Below are 18,286 nucleotides of genomic sequence, written 5' to 3' on the forward strand. Positions count from 1 at the left end.
GCTCATTTATAGTGGCATTAGAAAAGTAAATATAAGTGAAAGTACCTTGTATGTATTTGTCACACAGTAGGTAGTCAATAAATACAAGGGCCTGAATCTTTTCTACTACTTTTACTTCTTTGGAGTTCATATTGTATTGATGTTTACGGAGTTATATTTGACTATGTTTATATTTTTATGGTGCTTGAAACTAAAGGAGACATTTAAATGAAAAACTATATAGAAAAATTATGCAAGTTAGAGTTGAAAGTGTCTTTTAATTTTTATTTTATATAAGTATAAACTAGTACTATATCTTGATGATGTTGGGTTTTGTTATAGGCTTTTTTTTTTCTTTTTGTTAAAAGTTACCCTTTAGAATAGTAATTTTTGGAAAACTAGCCCTTGATGCTATGTGTGTATGTTTTTTTGAAAAATACCCTTAGGTGAACTTGCTTTTCTAGGCCGCCATTCTTTTATTTATAGAATTGAAAGTTTGGTTGCATGATTGTTACAATCTTCCCAGGTCTCCAAATGCATATTTACCTCTGTCTCAGTGCTATCTAGGAAGGAAACCTCTTTCTGGAATAGTGGGTAGAGATTCACAAAATAGTGTGACTAATTGTGGTAGTAGATCTCTAGTTGTTTGGAACTGGCCACAAAGAGTTGTATTTGTTGAGTAGGTTAGAAACATGTCAGATAATAGCTACAGGCACACAGCAGCAGCAGCGATATTTAAAAGATATCAGATATCTAAATTAGTCTGTTATTCTTGTGTTCTAGAAAATGAAAGACAGTCATATGGAAGATTTTCCCAAAGACAAAGAAACAAACCGGGATTTCCTACCAAGTGGAAGAATTGAAAGTACAAGAACTAGGGAGTCTCCACTAGATACCACAAATTTTTCTAAAGAAAAAGACATTAATGAATTCCCACTTTGTTCACTTCCTGAAGGTGTTGACCAAGAAGTCTTCAAGCAGCTTCCAGTAGATATTCAAGAAGAAATCCTTTCTGGAAAATCTAGGGAAAAATTTCAAGGAAAAGGAAGTGTGAGTTGTCCATTACATGCCTCTAGAGGAGTATTATCTTTCTTTTCTAAAAAACAAATGCAAGATATTCCCATAAATCCTAGAGATCATTTATCCAGTAGCAAACAGGTATCCTCTGTATCTCCTTGTGAACCGGGAACATCAGGCTTTAATAGCAGTAGTTCTTCTTACATGTCTAGCCAAAAGGATTATTCATATTATTTAGATAATAGATTAAAAGATGAACGAATGAGTCAAGGACCTAAAGAACCTCAAGGATTCCACTTTACAAATTCAAACCCTGCTGTGTCTGCTTTTCATTCATTTCCAAACTTGCTGAGTGAGCAACTTTTCTCCAAAAACCACACTACAGATAGCCATAAGCAAACAGTAGCAACAGACTCTCATGAAGGACTTACAGAAAATAGAGAGCCAGATTCTGTTGATGAGAAAATTACTTTCCCTTCTGACATTGATCCTCAAGTTTTTTATGAACTACCAGAAGCAGTACAAAAGGAACTACTGGCAGAGTGGAAGAGAACAGGATCAGATTTCCACATTGGACATAAATAAGCATATTCAGCAAAAAGGTCTGAAAAGCAAGGGAATACCATTATTTTCGGATTAGCGGTTTATTAAGCTCTTCTATATTAAACACTAATAGATGTTCAATAATGGAGTAAACTGTTCCAGATAAAGCAAGAATAGTTGTAAGAAGTAAATTCTGGCACAAAGCGTAAAAATATAACAGAAGAAATAATGTAAAATACTATCTTTTATGTCTAAAGCCATTTTATATTACTTTTCAATAAAAAGAATATCATGGTCAACATAGAATTTTTTTCATGAATTGGTGGGGAGATGTATATGTTTATATATAAAAAATAGCCAAATCGTTGCAATGATATGGTAAAGGACACATTTTTTTTTTTTTTTTTCCTGTGAAATGTGGAATATCTCAAATTCAGCCTCTTAGGCTGAATAGCAAATCCTACTGCCAACTAACCTATAAAAAATATAGATAGTTTTGACTAAAGTACTACATTACATTTAGTATGTTGACTTTTAAAATACCAAAGCAATTTATATTCAATTAATGCTTCTTCATACACCAAGAATCTACCACAATACACAGCACACAAAGGCCTTTCAATAAACATTGAATGAATGAATGGTTTGGCTAGGGCCAGGGTGGGGAGTTAAAGTGAGAGGAGGATATATGTTGTAGAGAACAGTGGTAGAAGGAACTCTCCGTGCAAGTAAATTAAGGGAAAGATGGACACCAGAAATGCAAGGTGATGGGCCTATAAGCATACTGGATAATGGAAGAAGTCCATTTCTTTCTAGCTAGTTTGAAGGGCCTAAAAGCACTGAGATGTTTTTGTATCTTCCCTACATTTGGAGATGATATTAGGTTGTCATAACAACCACAAATATAGACCATTACTAAATTGGTGGATGTCCTCTTTCTCCCATTGTTATTGCCTTCCTCTTTTGCCTGCTAAACTAAAAATTGGATATAAGATTGAGAATGTATTATATAATTTGCAAGACATAGAGGATGTTTATAGAATATACTAAAGTATCCCTCAGCACCAGTATGGGAGTATCCTGGTCTCAAATTTATAATTTTTGCACATATAATCTAAAGAAGAGACTTTAAAAATACAGTACACAAATATGAACCAAAGAGTAGCTTAAAAATACTTTCTTCTAGGTCTGAAATTTTCTTCTCTTTCTTTTTTTTTTTTTTGGAGACAGAGTCTCACTGTGTCGCCCAGGGTGGAGTACAGTGGCGCAATCCCAGCTCACTGCAACCTCCGCCTCCCAGGTTCAAGCAATTCTCCTGCCTCAGCCTCCTGAGTAGCTGGGATTACACGCATGCCCTACCACACCCAGCAAATTTTTGTATTATTAGTAGAGACGACATTTCACCATATTGGCCAGGCTGGTCTCGAACTCCTGGTCTCAGGTGATCCTCCACCTTGGCCTCCCAAAGTGCTGGGATTACAGGTGTGAGCCATTGCTCCTGGCCCCAGGTCTGAAATTTTAACTTAGTTTTGGATTCCTTGGAATTTGAAAATATGCTAACACGAAGGATTGTAAATAGGTAGTTTGAGGTTATCAGGAACAGTAACTTGGAGCAGGAACATCAGAAATTGTTCACCATGCAAATATTTAGTACTCTGAATCAAGGAACATAGTATTTTTTTACATGAGTATTCCAGTAAGGTAATTAAACTTATGAAAAGGGTATATAACTTTTTGTAAATAATTCATTAAAACATTTTATAATCCTTGTAATGATTTCAGGACCTTGGACAGCTAGAAGGGGCTTAAGAAAAAATGGCTAAGAAAACAAAGTAAATGGTTTTGGCCAGCTTAAAAAGAGAAAGCAAAACAGTTAAAAATACATTTCATAGATTGAGAATGTACGGGCTATGTCACAGTTATGCTACTTATTTTGTGGTTTTAAGTTAGTCTCAACATCTTTGGGCCTCAGAATCAACTTTTTTATGGGATCTTTTTTCTCTGTTTTTAAGATTATCTCTTTTTTCTTTGGTGTTTTGCAGGTTTACTGTATTATTTGGAAGTGTGAATTTATTTTTATTCTTAGTATATACTGGCTTCTTCCTGTATCTTTTAATTCATGTTCTGTAAAATTCTCAACCACTAGCTCTTCAAATATTTCTTCTCTATTCTAGGACTGTATACAAATGATAGACTTTCTTACTGTATCCTTCATGTCTCTTAATTTCTCATATTTTTCATCCTCTTGTTTCTCTTTACTGCATTTTGGGTAATTTCATCAGCTCTATCTTTCTGTTTACTAGTTCATTTTTCAGTAGCATCTCACCTGCTATTTAAAACAATGATGGTTTTAATTTCAATAAATATATTTTTCATTTGATTCTTTTTAACTTCCTGTTTACTCATTACAGTCCCTTGTAAGTCTTTCTAATTTTTAAGAGTCAAATATATGATATTTTTGATAATTTCAATATTTTAAGTCTTTATAAGTCTACATTTAAGGTTATTATTGCATATCATTGTGACTTATTTCCTTGAGTATGTGTTAATCTGCGAGAAGACAGAGGGCCTAAATTGTGTATGTTTTCCTTCAGTATGATTTGAGTTCGTTGCTTCTCTGGGTGAGGTGGTACAAACTCCTTGGCATACTCTATTCACCTTTGTGGATCCTGATTGAATGCCTTGTCTTAAGTTTAAGCTCCCTGACCCTTACTACTAGCCTAAGGTTTTGTCTCTGCAGGTCAATTCCAAACTAACAGGCAGATGCTGTTAGCTATCTGCCTCCAGGGATAAACCCCATCTTTCAAGCTTGCTTCTTGCTTGATGCTTTCTGCTGCTTTCTTGCTTTTGTTTCAGCTCGAGTTTTTTTTTTTTTCCTGTTTCTGTCTTGAATGTAGAGGGTATTTTTATTTTTATTTTTTCTGTTTCTTTCTTGAGAGTGTATAGTGTAGAGGGGGTTTCTGTCTTGAGTGTAGGCCTGGAGATTTCCCTTATATGGTACAAACCAGCAATGAATTAAGAGGTCTCTTTTCTCCAAGATCTAGTGTTTTGTACTAGGAGAACTCTAAAAAGTATCTACTCCACTGTAGTGCCAAAGTACAAATTTATTTGGATTTATTTTTTGCCATCTTATTTTTAAATATATTTCTTTTTCTATGTTGTGCTTCTTTCCCACCTTTATCTCTCCTCCTATCTTTGGGGATCAGTTGGGTTTTCTATTTAAACGTATATTTTCCCTTTACTGATTTGGAATGTGAATGTTACAAGTCCTTTTGATTATCCTTAAACATCTAAAAATGCTACCCTCTTTCCAAACAACACAAAGGTATTGAAATAACATTAATTCTAATTAAATTCCACAAGTTCTTTATTAAATCTCCAAATTGGATATTATTAGTATTTTATATAGTCAATGTTTATCTTTTTTGATGGGACATGGTGGGGGCTTACCTTTTTTCTTGTGTGTCAGATGTTCCTTCTAGGTAGAATTCTTTATACCTTCTGAAATTATGTCCTTAGAGCTGTAGATTTAGAACTGACATCTCTTGAGCTGTTCTAAAATAATATCTTTTACTTTGGAGATACGCAGTTTTTATTATATGTCTAGCTATAGATTTATCATGGATTTAGGTTCATTATGAATCTGCAGATTTGTGTCTTCCATCAAATCTGGATTGTTTTCAATATTAAAAAAACTTCTATTTTAAAATCTGTATATAGAAAGGTACATAAACATAAATCAACATGTTAATGAGTAATTGTAACAAGTATGTAACTGTCCAAGTCAAGAAATAAAACATATCAAGTAATCAAGAAGTCCAGAGTTTTCTTTGGGGTTTCATTACGTAGGCATGATTTATTAAAACCTTTACTGTGTGATTGAACTTAATCTCCAGTTTCCCTCCTCTGTCTGGACATCAGGTTGGCTCAAAGTCTCAACACCCTAATCATGGTTGTTTTTTTGACGTGAGCTACCTCCATCCTAAATCATCTTGTTAGCATTAGCTGTCTAGGGCCCACTGTGGGTCACATCATTAGCATACACTGTCAGGGCTTATCATGAATAATGAAGGCACTTCTGTTGTTTAGGAAATTCCATGGGTTTTAGGAGCTTGGTGTCCAGGAACCCTGAACGAAGACCAGACCAATTATACTACAGAATCTTTTTTTTTTTTTTTGAGATGGGGTCTCGCTCTGTCGCCCAGGTTGGAGTGCAAAGGTGTGATCTTGACTCACTGCAACCTCCATCTCCTGGGTTCAAGTGATTCTCCTGCCTCAGCCTCGAGTAGCTGGGATTACAGGCACCTACCACCACGCCCAGCTAATTTTTGTATTTTTAGTAGAGATGGCATTTCACCATGTTGGTCAGGCTGATCTTGAACTCCTGACCTCATGATCTGCCCGCCTCAGCCTCCCAAAGTGCTGAGATACAGGTGTGAGTCACCACCCCCGGCCCTACTACAGAATCTTTTAAAATAAGTTTTGAGATGTATTATGGCCCCAAAAGTGATCTACTTTAGTAAATATAGATATGACTTGACTGACAATGTGGTTATGCTCAGATAAGCCCATTGTAAATTGAAAATATCATGAGTGAAATACATTTAATACATCTATGAAACATCATAGCTTAGCCAGGCCTACCTCAGACATGCTCAGAGCAACTCACATTGGCCTACAGTTGGGCAAAGTCGTGTAACACAAAGCCTGTTGACAGAGCCTGGGTCGGGAGTGGTGGCTCATGCTTGTAATCCTAGTACTTTGGGAGGCCAAGGCTGGTGGATTGCCTAAGCTCAGGAGTTCGAGACCAACCTGGGCAACATGGTGAAACCCTGTCTCTACCAAAATACAAAAAGTTGACTGGGCGTGGTGGTGCACGCCTGTAGTCCCACCTACTCGGGAGGCTGAGACAGGAGACTCGCTTGAACCTGGGAGGTGGAGGTTGCAGTGAACCAAGATCCCACCATTGCACTCCGGCCTGAGTGACAGAGCAAGACTCCATCTCAAACAAAACAAAACAAAACAAAAAAGCCTGTTTTATAATAAAATGTTGAATATCTCTTGTAAGTATCATACTGCATATCAGTCACCGAATGGAATTAACAGCAGATACTACTGGAGAAAAAATTAGTGCACTAGAAGTCAGAGCAATAAATTATTCAGAAGGAAACAGAAAAAAATAATAAACACAGCATCTGTGAGCTATGAGACAACTTCAGGCAGGCTAATACATGTCTTATTCAAGTCCCCAAAGAAGAGAAGAGAGTGGGAGATGTAAAAAATATGTGAAGAAACAATGGATAAATTTTTCCAAATTTGAGGATAACTATAAACCCACAGGTCCAAAGAGCTTGGCAAATCCCAGGTACAATAAACGTGAAGAAAACTATACCAAGGAGTATCCTAATCAGAGCTCTTAAAACCAGTGATAAACACCATCCCTTCAAAAAGACATACTATTGCAGAAAAACAAGCAAAGCCAACAATTTTGAAAATATTGGAAGCTGGAAGACAGTGGTCTGACATCCTCAAATGAAGTGGGGGAAAAGTCTGTTAACTTAGAATTCCAAACCCAGTAGAAATATCTTAAAAAAAAAAGTAAAATAAGAACATAAGGCATACATATGAAAGAACTCATGCCCAGTAGACCTACATTACCCATAAAATTAGAGGAAGTCCAACAGGCAGGAAGAGCACACCAGATGGAAATACAGATCTACACACAGAAATGAGGAGCACCAGAAATGTGAGTATATTTAAAAGCCTTTTTTGTTTCTTATTTCTAAGTGTCTTTTTAAAAGTTGGCTATATAAAACAAAAATAAAAATTATTAAAAATATATTGTAGGATTACAATATATGTGGGAGTAAAATGTAACAGTACAAAGGCCAGGAGGGGAAGCATATAATTTTAAGTATAGAAATGGTAGTATATTATTGTAAGGCCCTTAAACTAAACATGAAGTGGTGGGTTACAGCTTGAAGACAGACTGTGTTAAGTTAGAGATGTATAATATAAATCCTAAAATAACCACTGAAATAGCAAAATAAGTTTTAATTAATAAGCCAGTAAAGAAGATAAGAAATAGAATAACTTTAATAAAAAGCCACAAAATTCAATCCCCAAAAAAAGCTTAAAAGGAGAGAAAAGAGGAATAGGACACATGGGGAAAATAGAAAACAAATAGTAGGTTGGTACATTTAAGCCATATCAAAATCATGTTAAATATAAATGATCTGAAAACCTCAATTAAAGGGCAGAGATTATCAGATTGCATGAAAAAGTAGGACCCAACTGTCTGCTGTGTATATAAAATGTTTTAAAAAATAAAGACAAATATGTTAAAAGTAAAAATTGGATAAAAGACACGAGTCTAACATTAATCAAAAGAAAGATGTAATAGCTTTCAACAGGAAAACTGCTTGTTAGAGCAAAGGAATTTAATCAGAAAATCATTTCAAAATGATAAACGGGTCAATTCATCAGGAGAATGCAATAGTCCTAAATGTTAATGCATCCTCAAAATACATAAAGCAAAAGCTGATAAAACTGCAAGGGGGAAAAATATCCACAATTGTAGTTAAGAGATTTGAGGCTGGGTACGGTGGCTCACACCTGTAATCCCAACACTTTGGGAGGCCAGGGTGGGCAGATCACAAGGTCAGGAGTTCGAGACCAGCCTGGCCAACATACTGAAACCCCGTCTCTACTAAAAATACCAAAAAGTAGCTGGGCGTGGTGGCGGGCACCTGTAATCTTAGCTACTCGGGAGGCTGACGCAGGAGAATCACTTGAACCCGGGAGATGGAGGTTGCAGTGAGCTGAGATTGTGCCATTGCACTCCAGCCCAGGCAACAGTGTGAAACTCCCATCACACACACACACACAAAGATTTGAATACTTTTTTCTCAATAATTGCTAAAATGAACATACAAAAAAAAAATCAGTAAGGATACAGAAGACCTGAACAATTGACATTTATACAAAAGTCCACACAACAGCAAAACATTTTGTTAAAGTGCACACAGAATACAGATGTTCTCTGACTTACAATAGTTCAACTTAAAAATTTTCAACTTCATAATGGTGCAAAAACAATGTACATTCAGGAGAAACCATACATTGGATTTTACATTGTGATGCTCCTTCTGCTTCTTTCAGGTGCTTTCTTTCTCAGAGTTCATATGCATATAATAATCAATACTCAACTGAGGACTTAAGGGGTATTTTCTGCAGATTTCTGCAGCTATCTGAATTCTGAACTCTAGCTGTTCGTGCCTCCAGACTCCCAGGTCCTTAATTCACAGAGACTGCTGGGCTCTCTCTGGCTTCTCTCCTCCAGGGCTGCACCCTGGAAACTTCAGGCAGTAAGCTAAGGCAATTGTAGGGCTCACGTCATTTGCTGACTTTTCATTTCTGCTATTTTGTTTTTATTTTACTTTTTAAAAAAGTTCTTCCTTATTCTCTAAATGTTTATTTCCATAGCATCCTGTTCTTGTTCATTTTTTCTCAGATACAGTATCTTCTCATCTCTAAAGATGTGGTAAAACTTCCAAAGATTTCCTTATACTGTATAGTCTCTCTTGAAGTTGCTTTTATTTGTTTAAGAATGTGGGACTAAAAATATGACTGGAAGCTCTGATAGCTTGGGTAGGAATTGTCAACTTTGAGTTACATACAGGATGATCTGGCTAGGCCATTGTTGGGGGAACTCCTGATGATCTATCATTAGATCTTTCCTTTGGGGCTGGTTATGTTTATCAAATATGATGATTAAAATATCTTACTTAGATTATGAATGTCTGTCTGGCTGGCTGGCTGTGTTATAGGAACAATGTGGGGAAAGGGACTAGAAATCTCAGCATTCAATATGTGTACTCATTTAATCTTCCTGTTCTTAGTATACTTCCTAGATTCTCAACTAAACCAAACATTCTCTAGTTCAGAGACCATTTGTTTTACTGTCCTCTAGAGGAGAGTAAAAAAAGAGTTTTACTCTTTTACAATTCTCTAGAAAAAAAAACTCCAACCTTTTGTTGGATTTGAGGAGATAATTTCTCAATGTTTTTAGTCTTTAATTTTTGTTGGTACATAGTAGGTATGTATATTTATAGGGGTACATGAGATACTTTGATACAGGCATGCAATGCATAATAATCACATCATGGTAAGTGGGGTATCCATCCCCTCAAGCATTTATCTTTTGTGTTTACAAACAGTCAACTTATAATCTTTTAGTCGTTTAAAAATATACAATTAAATTATTATTAACTATAATCACCCTGTTGTGCTATCAAATACTAGGTCTTATTCTCTCTAATTATTTTTTGTACCCATTAACTATCCCCACTTCTCCCAACCCACCTCCACTACCTCTCCCAGCCTCTGGTAACCATCCTTCTACTCTATCTTCACAAGTTCAATTGTTTTAATTTTTAGCTCCCACAAATAAGTGAGAACATGGAAAGTTTGTCTTTCTGTGCCTGGCTAATTTCACTTAACATAACAACCTCCAGTTCCATCCATGTTGTTGCAAATGTTTCTCAATTAGTTTTCACCCACTTCTCCTTACCAAGTCCCATTAGCATCACATCATTGATGTGGAATTAACCCTGTGGGTTATCAGCTTGTGGATGTCCAGTATTTGTGAAAGCAAAAGTAATGATGTATTGCTATTTGAATTACAGCTGTGATATATAGTCTTGCATTTAATGGTTCCAATGTAGACTTAAAGGTAGAAGCTCTCATGATAGGACACCGACATAGTATACTTGGAGGCATCCCCAAGAGCCTAGAATCTGCCCCTCCCACTTTTCCAACAATGCCCTAAGTACCTAATTAGCTGTAATAAATTCACCCCTTTCTGCCTAAACTACCTAGATTGTTCTGCATTATTCCTAGAATGACAGAATGATAGAAAACTCTATTCTTTTAAAAATCTGCTTGCACTTTTTCTTACACTGTCTGTGTTAAAACTGTCATGTTTTATTTTAATTACTATTTTCAACAAAGTCATTTTTATTCTATATGAGGTAATACAAATATTTGAATTATTTGGTGGGGGACTATAATTCTTTGTCTTGTTTATTATTTCTGCTGACAACTCACATGCTGGCATTTTTCCTCATGTGCTCTGTGATTTTGGAGTGTGTGTTCATGTTTGCTAGCCTTTATTTGTGGAACTCCTGCAAGGTCTGGATGAGGATGTGTCACTCCAGGAAATATTTGCACTTGCTTCTGCTGGCACTTGGACTATTTTGTTAATTTCTTATCTTGCAAATTAAACCTCAAATCTTGGCAGACTGCAGGCATGCATTCTCAGACGATACTTCCACCTCTCTCCCAGTTCATTTTTCTTTTTTTTAATTATACTTTTAAGTTCTAGTGTACATGTGCACAACATGCAGGTTTGTTACATGTGTATACATGTGCCGTGTTGCTTTGCTGCACCCATTAACTAGTCATTTACATTAGGTATTCCTCCTAATGCTATCCCTCCCCCATCCCCTCACCCCACAATGGCCCTGGTGTGTGATGTTCCCTGCCCTGTGTCCAAGTGTTCTCATTGTTCAGTTCCCACCTATGAGTGACAACATGTGGTTTTGGTTTTCTGTCCTTGCGATAGTTTGCTGAGAATGATGGTTTCCAGCTTCATCCATGTCCCTACAAAGGACATGAACTCATCCTTTTTATGGCTGCATAGTATTCCATGGTATATATGTGACACATTTTCTTAATCCAGTCTATCATTGATGGACATTTGGGTTGGTTCCAAGTTTTTGCTATTGTGAGTAGTGACACAATAAACATACATGTGCATGTGTCTTTATAGTAGCATGATTTATAATCCTTTGGATATATACCCAGTAATGGGATTGCTGGGTCAAATGGTATTTCTAGTTCTAGATCCTTGAGGAATCACCACACTGTCATCCACAATGGTTGAACTAATTTACACTCCCACCAACAGTGTAAAAGTGTTCCTATTTCTCCACATCCTCTCCAGCATCTGTTGTTTCCTGACTTTTTAATGATCGCCATTCTAACTGGTGTGAGATGGTATCTCATTGTGGTTTTGATTTGCATTTCTCTGATGACCAGTGATGATGAGCATTTTTTCATATGTCTGTTGACTGCATAAATGTCTTCTTTTGAAAAGTGTCTGTTCATATCCTTTGCCCACTTTTTGATGGGGTTGTTTGCTTTTTTCTTGTAAATTTGTTTAACTTCTTTGTAGATTCTGGATATTAGCCCTTTGTCAGATGAGTAGGTTGTGAAAATTTTCTCCCATTCTGTAGGTTGCCTGTTCACTCTGCTGATAGTTTCTTTTGCTGTGCAGAAGCTCTTTAGTTTAATTCGATCCCATTTGTCAATTTTGGCTTTTGTTGCCATTGCTTTTGGTGTTTTAGACATGAAGTCCTTGCCCATGCCTATGTCCTGAATGATATTGCCTAGGTTTTCTACTAGGGTTTTTACGGTTTTAGGTCTAACATGTAAGTCTTTAATCCATCTTGAATTAATTTTTGTATAAGGTGTAAGGAAGGGATCCATTTTCAGCTTTCTACATATGGCTAGCCAGTTTTCCCAGCACCATTTATTAAATAGGGAATCCTTTCCCCATTTCTCGTTTTTGTCAGGTTTGTCAAAGATCAGATGGTTGTAGATGTGTGGTGTTATTTCTGAGGGCTCTGTTCTGTTCCATTGTTCTGTATCTCTGTTTTTGTACCAGTACCATGCTGTTTTGGTTACTGTAGCCTTGTAGTGTAGTTTGAAGTCAGGTAGCATGATGCCTCCAGCTTTGTTCTTTTTGCTTAGGATTGTCTTGGCTGTGTGGGCTCTTTTTTGGTTCCATATGAACTTTAAAGTGTTTTTTTCCAATTCTGTGAAGAAAGTCATTGCTAGCTTGATGGGGATGGCATTGAATCTATAACTTACCTTGGGCAGTATGGCCATTTTCACGATATTGATTCTTCCTATCCATGAGCATGGAATGTTCTTCCTTTTGTTTGTGTCCTGTTTTATTTCATTGAGCAGTGGTTTGTAGTTCTCCTTGAAGAGGTCCTTCACATCCCTTGTAAGTTGGATTCCTAGGTATTTTATTCTCTTTGTAGCAATTGTGAATGGGAGTTCACTCATGATTTGACTCTCTGTTTGTCTGTTATTGGTGTATATGAATGCTTGTGATTTTTGCACATTGATTTTATGTCCTGAGACTTTGCTAAAGTTGCTTATCAGCTTAAGGAGATTTTGGGCTGAGACAATGGAGTTTTCTAAATATACAATCATGTCATCTGCAAACAGGGACAATTTGACTTCCTCTTTTCCTAATTGAATACCCTGTATTTCTTTTTTTTTTTAATTTCTTTTTTGAAACAGTCTCGCTCTGTCACCCAGGCTGGAGTGCAGTGGTGCTATCTCCGCTCACTGCAAACTCTGCCTCCTGGGTTCACGCCATTCTCCTGCCTCAGCCTCCTGAGTAGCTGGGACTACAGGCGCCTGCCACTACGCCTGGCTAATTTTTTGTATTTTTAGTAGATACGGGGTTTCACCGTGTTACTCGGGATGGTTTCGATCTCCTGACCTCATGATCCGCCCGCCTCAGCCTCCCAAAGTGCTGGAATTACAGGCGTGAGCCACCGCACCCAGCCCCCTTTATTTCTTTCTCTTGCCTGATTGCCCTGGCCAGAACTTCCAACACTATGTTGAATAGGAGTGGTGAGAGAGGGCATCCCTGTCTTGTGCCAGTTTTCAAAGGGAATGTTTCCAGTTTTTGCCCATTCAGTATGATATTGGCTGTGGGTCTGTCCTAAATAGCTCTTATTATTTTGAGATACGTGCCATCAATATCTAGTTTATTGAGAGTTTTTTGCATAAAGGCTGTTGAATTTTGTCAAAGGCCTTTTCTGCATCTATTGAGATAATCATGTGGTTTTTGTCATTGGTTCTGTTTATGTGATGGATTATGTTTATTGATTTACGTATGTTGAACCAGCCTTGCATCCCAGGGATGAAGCCCACTTGATTGTGGTGGATAAGCTTTTTGATGTGCTGCTGGATTTGGTTTGCCAGTATTTTATTGAGGGTTTTTGCATCAATGTTCATCAGGGATATTGGTCTAAAATTCTCTTTTTTGTGTGTGTCTCTGCTAGCCTTTGGTATCAGGATGATGCTGGCCCCCTAAAATGAGTTAGGGAGGATTCTCTCTTTTTCTGTTATTTGGAATAGTTTCTGAAGGAATGGTACCAGCTCCTCTTTGTACCTCTGGTAGAATTCAGCTGTGAATTCATCTGTTCCTGGACTTTTTTTGGTTGGTAGGCTATTAATTGTTGCCTCAATTTCAGAGCCTGTTATTGGTCTATTCAGCAATTCAACTTCTTCCTGATTTAGTCTTGGGAGGATGTATGTGTCCAGGAATTTATCCATTTCTTCTAGATTTTCTAGTTTATTTGTGTAGAGGTGTTTATAGTGTTCTCTGATGGTAGTTTGTATTTCTATGGGATTGGTGGTGATATCCCCTTTATCATTTTTTATTGCATCTATTTGATTCTTCTCTCTTTTCTTCTTTATTAGTCTTGCTAGCAGTCTAGCTAGCAAGAAAAGATCAACAAAATTGATCTTTTCAAAAAACCAATTCCTGGATTCATTGATTTTTTGAAGGGTTTTTTGTGTCTCTATCTTTTTCAGTTCTGCTCTCATCTTAGTTATTTCTTGCCCTCTGCTAGCTTTTGAATTTGTTTGCTCTTGCTTCTCTAGTTCTTTTAATTGTGATGTTAGGGTGTCAATTTTAGATCTTTCCTGCTTTCTCTTGTGGGCATTTAGTGATATAAATTTCCCTCTATAGACACACTGCTTTAAATGTGTCCCAGAGATTCTGGTACATTGTGTCTTTGTTTCAAAGAACATCTTTATTTCTGACTTCATTTCGCTATGTACCTAGTAGTCATTCAGGAGCAAGTTGTTCAGTTTCCTGGTAGTTGTGCGGTTTTGAGTGAGTTTCTTAATCCTGAGTTCTAATTTGATTGCACTGTGGTCTGAGAGACAGTTTGTTGTGACTTCTGTTCTTTTACGTTTGCTGAGGAGTGCTTTACCTCCAACTATGTGGTCAGTTTTGGAATAAGTGCGATGTGGTGCTGAGAAGAATGTATATTCTGTTGATTTGGGGTGGAGAGTTCTGTAGATGTTTATTAGGTCTGCTTGGTGCAGAGCTGAGTTCAAGTCCTGGATATCCTTGTTAACCTTCTGTCTCGTTGATCTGTCTAATATTGACAGTGGGGTGTTAAAGTCTCCCATTATTATTGTGTGGGAGTCTAAGTCTCTTTGTAGATCACTAAGGACTTGCTTTATGAATCTGGGTGCTCCTGTATTGGGTGCATATATATTTAGGATAGTTAGCTCTTCTGTTGAATTGATCCCTTTACCATTATATAATGGCCTTGTCTCTTTTGATCTTTGTTGGTTTAAAGTCTGTTTTATCAGAGGCTAGGATTGCAACCCCTGTTTTTTTTTTTTGCTTACCATTTACTTGGTAGATTTTCCTCCATCCCTTTATTTTGAGCTTATGTGTGTCTCTGCACGTGAGATGGGTCTCGTCAATACAGCACACCGATGGGTCTTGACTCTTTATCCAATTTGCCAGTCTATGTCTTTTAATTGGGGCATTTAGCCATTTCCATTTAAGGTTAATATTGTTATGTGTGAATTTGATCCTGTTATTATGCTGTTAGCTGGTTATTTTGCCCGTTAGTTGATGCAGTTTCTTCCTAGCCTCGATGGTCTTTACAATTTGGCATGTTTTTGCAGTGGCTGGTACCGGTTGTTCCTTTCCATGTTTAGTGCTTCCTTCAGGAGCTCTTGTAAGGCAGGCCTGGTGGTGACAACATCTCTCAGCATTTGCTTGTCTGTAAAGGATTTTATTTCTCCTTCACTTATGAAGCTTACTTTGACTGGATATGAAATTGTGGGTTGGAAATTCTTTTCTTTAAGAATGTTGAATATTGGCCCCCACTCTCTTCTGGCTTGTACAATTTCTGCCGAGAGATCCACTGTTAGTCTGATGGGCTTCCCTTTGTGGGTAACCCGAGCTTTCTCTCTGGCTGCCCTTAACATTTTTTCCTTCATTTCAACTTTGGTGAATCTGACAATTATGTGTCTTGGGGTAGCTCTTCTCGAGGAGTATCTTTGTGGTGTTCTCTGTATTTCCTGAATTTGAATGTTGGTCTGCCTTGCTAGGTTGTAGAAGTTCTCCTGGATAATATCCTGAAGAGTGTTTTCCAGCTAGGTTTCATTCTCCCCGTCACTTTCAAGTACACCAATCAAATGTAGATTTGGTCTTTTCACATAGTCCCATATTTCTTGGGGGCTTTGTTTATTGCTTTTAACTCTTTTTTCTCTATACTTTTCACTTCATTTCATTCATTTGATCTTCAATCACTGATACCCTTTCTTCCAGTTGATCGAATCGGCTACTGAAGCTTGTGCATGCATCACGTAGTTCTTGTGCCATGGTTTTCATCTCCTTCAGGTAATTTAAGGTCTTCTCTACACTGTTTATTCTAGTTAGCCATTCGTCTAATCTTTTTTCAAGGTTTTTAGCTTCCTTGCAATGGGTTTGAACATCCTCCTTTAGCTCCTAGAAATTTGTTATTACCAACTTTCTGAAGCCTACTTCTGTCAACTCGTCAAAGTCATTCTCCCTCCAGCTTTGTTCCATTGCTGGCGAGGAGCTGTGATCCTTTGGAGGAGAAAGGGTGCTCTGGATTTTAGAATTTTCGGCTTTTCTGCTCTGGTTTCTCCCCATCTTTGTGGTTTTATCTACCTTTGGTCTTTGATAATCGTGACCTACAGATGGGGTTTTGGTGTGGATGTCTTTTTTGTTGATGTTGATGCTATTCCTTTCTGTTTGTTAGTTTTCCTTCTAACAGTCAGATCCCTCAGCTGCAGGTCTGTTGGAGTTTGCTGGGGGTCCACTCCAGACCCCGTTTTCCTGGGTATCACCAGCGGAGGCTGCAGAAAAGCAAATATTGCTGCCTGATCCTTCCTCTGGAAGCTTTGTCTCAGAGGGGCACCCGGCTGTATGAGGTGTCAGTTGGCCCCTACTGGGAGGTGTCTCCAAGTTAGGCTACATGGGTGTCAGGGAAGAGGCAGTCAGTACATTCTCAGAGCTCAAACACTGTGCTGGGAGATGTCCCATGTCTTCAGAGCTGTCAGACAGGGACGTTTAAGTCTGCAGAAGTTTCTGCTGCCTTTTGTTCAGCTATGCCCTGCCCTCAGAGATGGAGTCTACAGAGGCAGTCAGGCCTCATTGAGCTGTGGTGGGCTCCACCCAGTTCGAGCTTCCAGGTTACTTTGTTTACGTAGTCAAGCCTCAGCAATGGCGGATGCCCCTCCCCCAGCGAGGCTTGCCAAGCCACCTCGCAGTTCCATCTCGGACTGCTGCACTAGCAGTGAGCAAGGCTCCATGGGCATGGGACCTGCTGAGCCTTGCCTGGGATATAATCTCCTGGTGTGCCGTTTGCTAAGACTATTGGAAAACTGCAATATTTGAGTGGGAGTGTCCCGTTTTTCCAGGTACAGTCTGTCAGGGCTTCCCTTGGCTAGGAAAGGGAAATTCCCCGGCCCCTTGTGCTTCCCAGGTGAGGTGATGCCCCACCCTGTTTCGGCTCGGCATCCGTGGGCTGCACCCACTGTCCAACCAGTCCCAGTGAGGTGAACCAGTTACCTCAGCTGGAAATGCGGAAATCACCCGTCTTCTGCATCACACTGGGAACTGCAGACCAGAGCTGTTCCTATTCGGCCATCTTGGAGCGGACCCCCGTTTTCTTTTATTTTTGTTTGGATTATTTTTTTCTAGTTCACCGTTTTACTGAGAAGATAGTCCTTCAAGTTTCCTGAGCTGTAACATTCTAGTTACTCACCTTCTGTGGGTCCAAAGTCTTATCTCCTGTCTTCACACTTAGATTTAATCATTTTTTGTTTTCTTATTTGCAGACTACCACCACTTGTAAATAAGTTATAAGGATAGTGTGGAATTCTCTCTTATCCTGTTACCTCACAGTATTACCTACTATTTTTTTTTTTCTGGGAGAAAGGTATGCTCTGCATTTCAGCCTTGTTTTATAAAGTTGATTCATGTTAACAATTTTAGTTCACAAAGAGAGTTATACTTTTGATACATAGTGGTCAGGTTCTCACAATTTGGTGATATTTGGGTGTCCGCCCTTTCTTTTCTAAGTTGTATTTATTATATATTAGATATACTAAAGTCCTCAAATATTGAAAAAATCTTTTAAAAATATGTTAAAATCTTTTGAGAAAACTATAAGCTTTTTTTTAAATGTATTGGTCAGGAAAATGGAACTGGTGTACATATTTTAAGTAAGAAGGAATTTAGTATAGTGAATTAAATGCTTACAAAATAATTGAGAAGCTGAAGGAGTGAGTTCTAGGTTTGGCCTCCAGAAATGAATCTGAGAACTATACAGAATCAACCACTGTAGGGGTAGGTTGCCCCTCCACACCTGTGGGTGTTTCTCGTAAGGTGGAATGAGAGACTTAGGAAAGAAAAAGACACAGAGACAAAGTATAGAGAAAGAAATAAGGGGACCCGGGGGACCAGCGTTCAGCATATCGAGGATCCCGCCAGCCTCTGAGTTCCCTTAGTATTTATTCATCATTCGTGGGTGTTTCTCGAAGAGGGGGATGTGTCAGGGTAACAAGACAATTGTGGGGAGAGGGTCAGCAGACAAAC

General features: G+C 38.0%; 1 protein-coding gene across 6 annotated transcripts in view; it reads left to right on the forward strand.

Annotated features, from left to right (window-relative positions):
• The window catches only part of POLI (DNA polymerase iota), a 52,837-nt gene that overhangs the window by 23,487 nt on the left and 11,064 nt on the right, over nt 1-18,286 (forward strand). For 2 of the 6 annotated variants that reach the window (XM_009433944.5, XM_009433946.5), the window contains one exon: nt 763-1,838. The exons of 3 other annotated variants lie outside the window; for them this stretch is intronic. In XM_009433944.5, coding sequence (XP_009432219.4) covers nt 763-1,581 — 819 coding nt within the window. In that variant the 3' untranslated portion in view covers nt 1,582-1,838. 6 annotated transcript variants of the gene reach the window in all.

The sequence above is a fragment of the Pan troglodytes genome, chromosome 17, assembly GCF_028858775.2.
Source record: "Pan troglodytes isolate AG18354 chromosome 17, NHGRI_mPanTro3-v2.0_pri, whole genome shotgun sequence".
NCBI lineage: Eukaryota > Metazoa > Chordata > Mammalia > Primates > Hominidae > Pan > Pan troglodytes.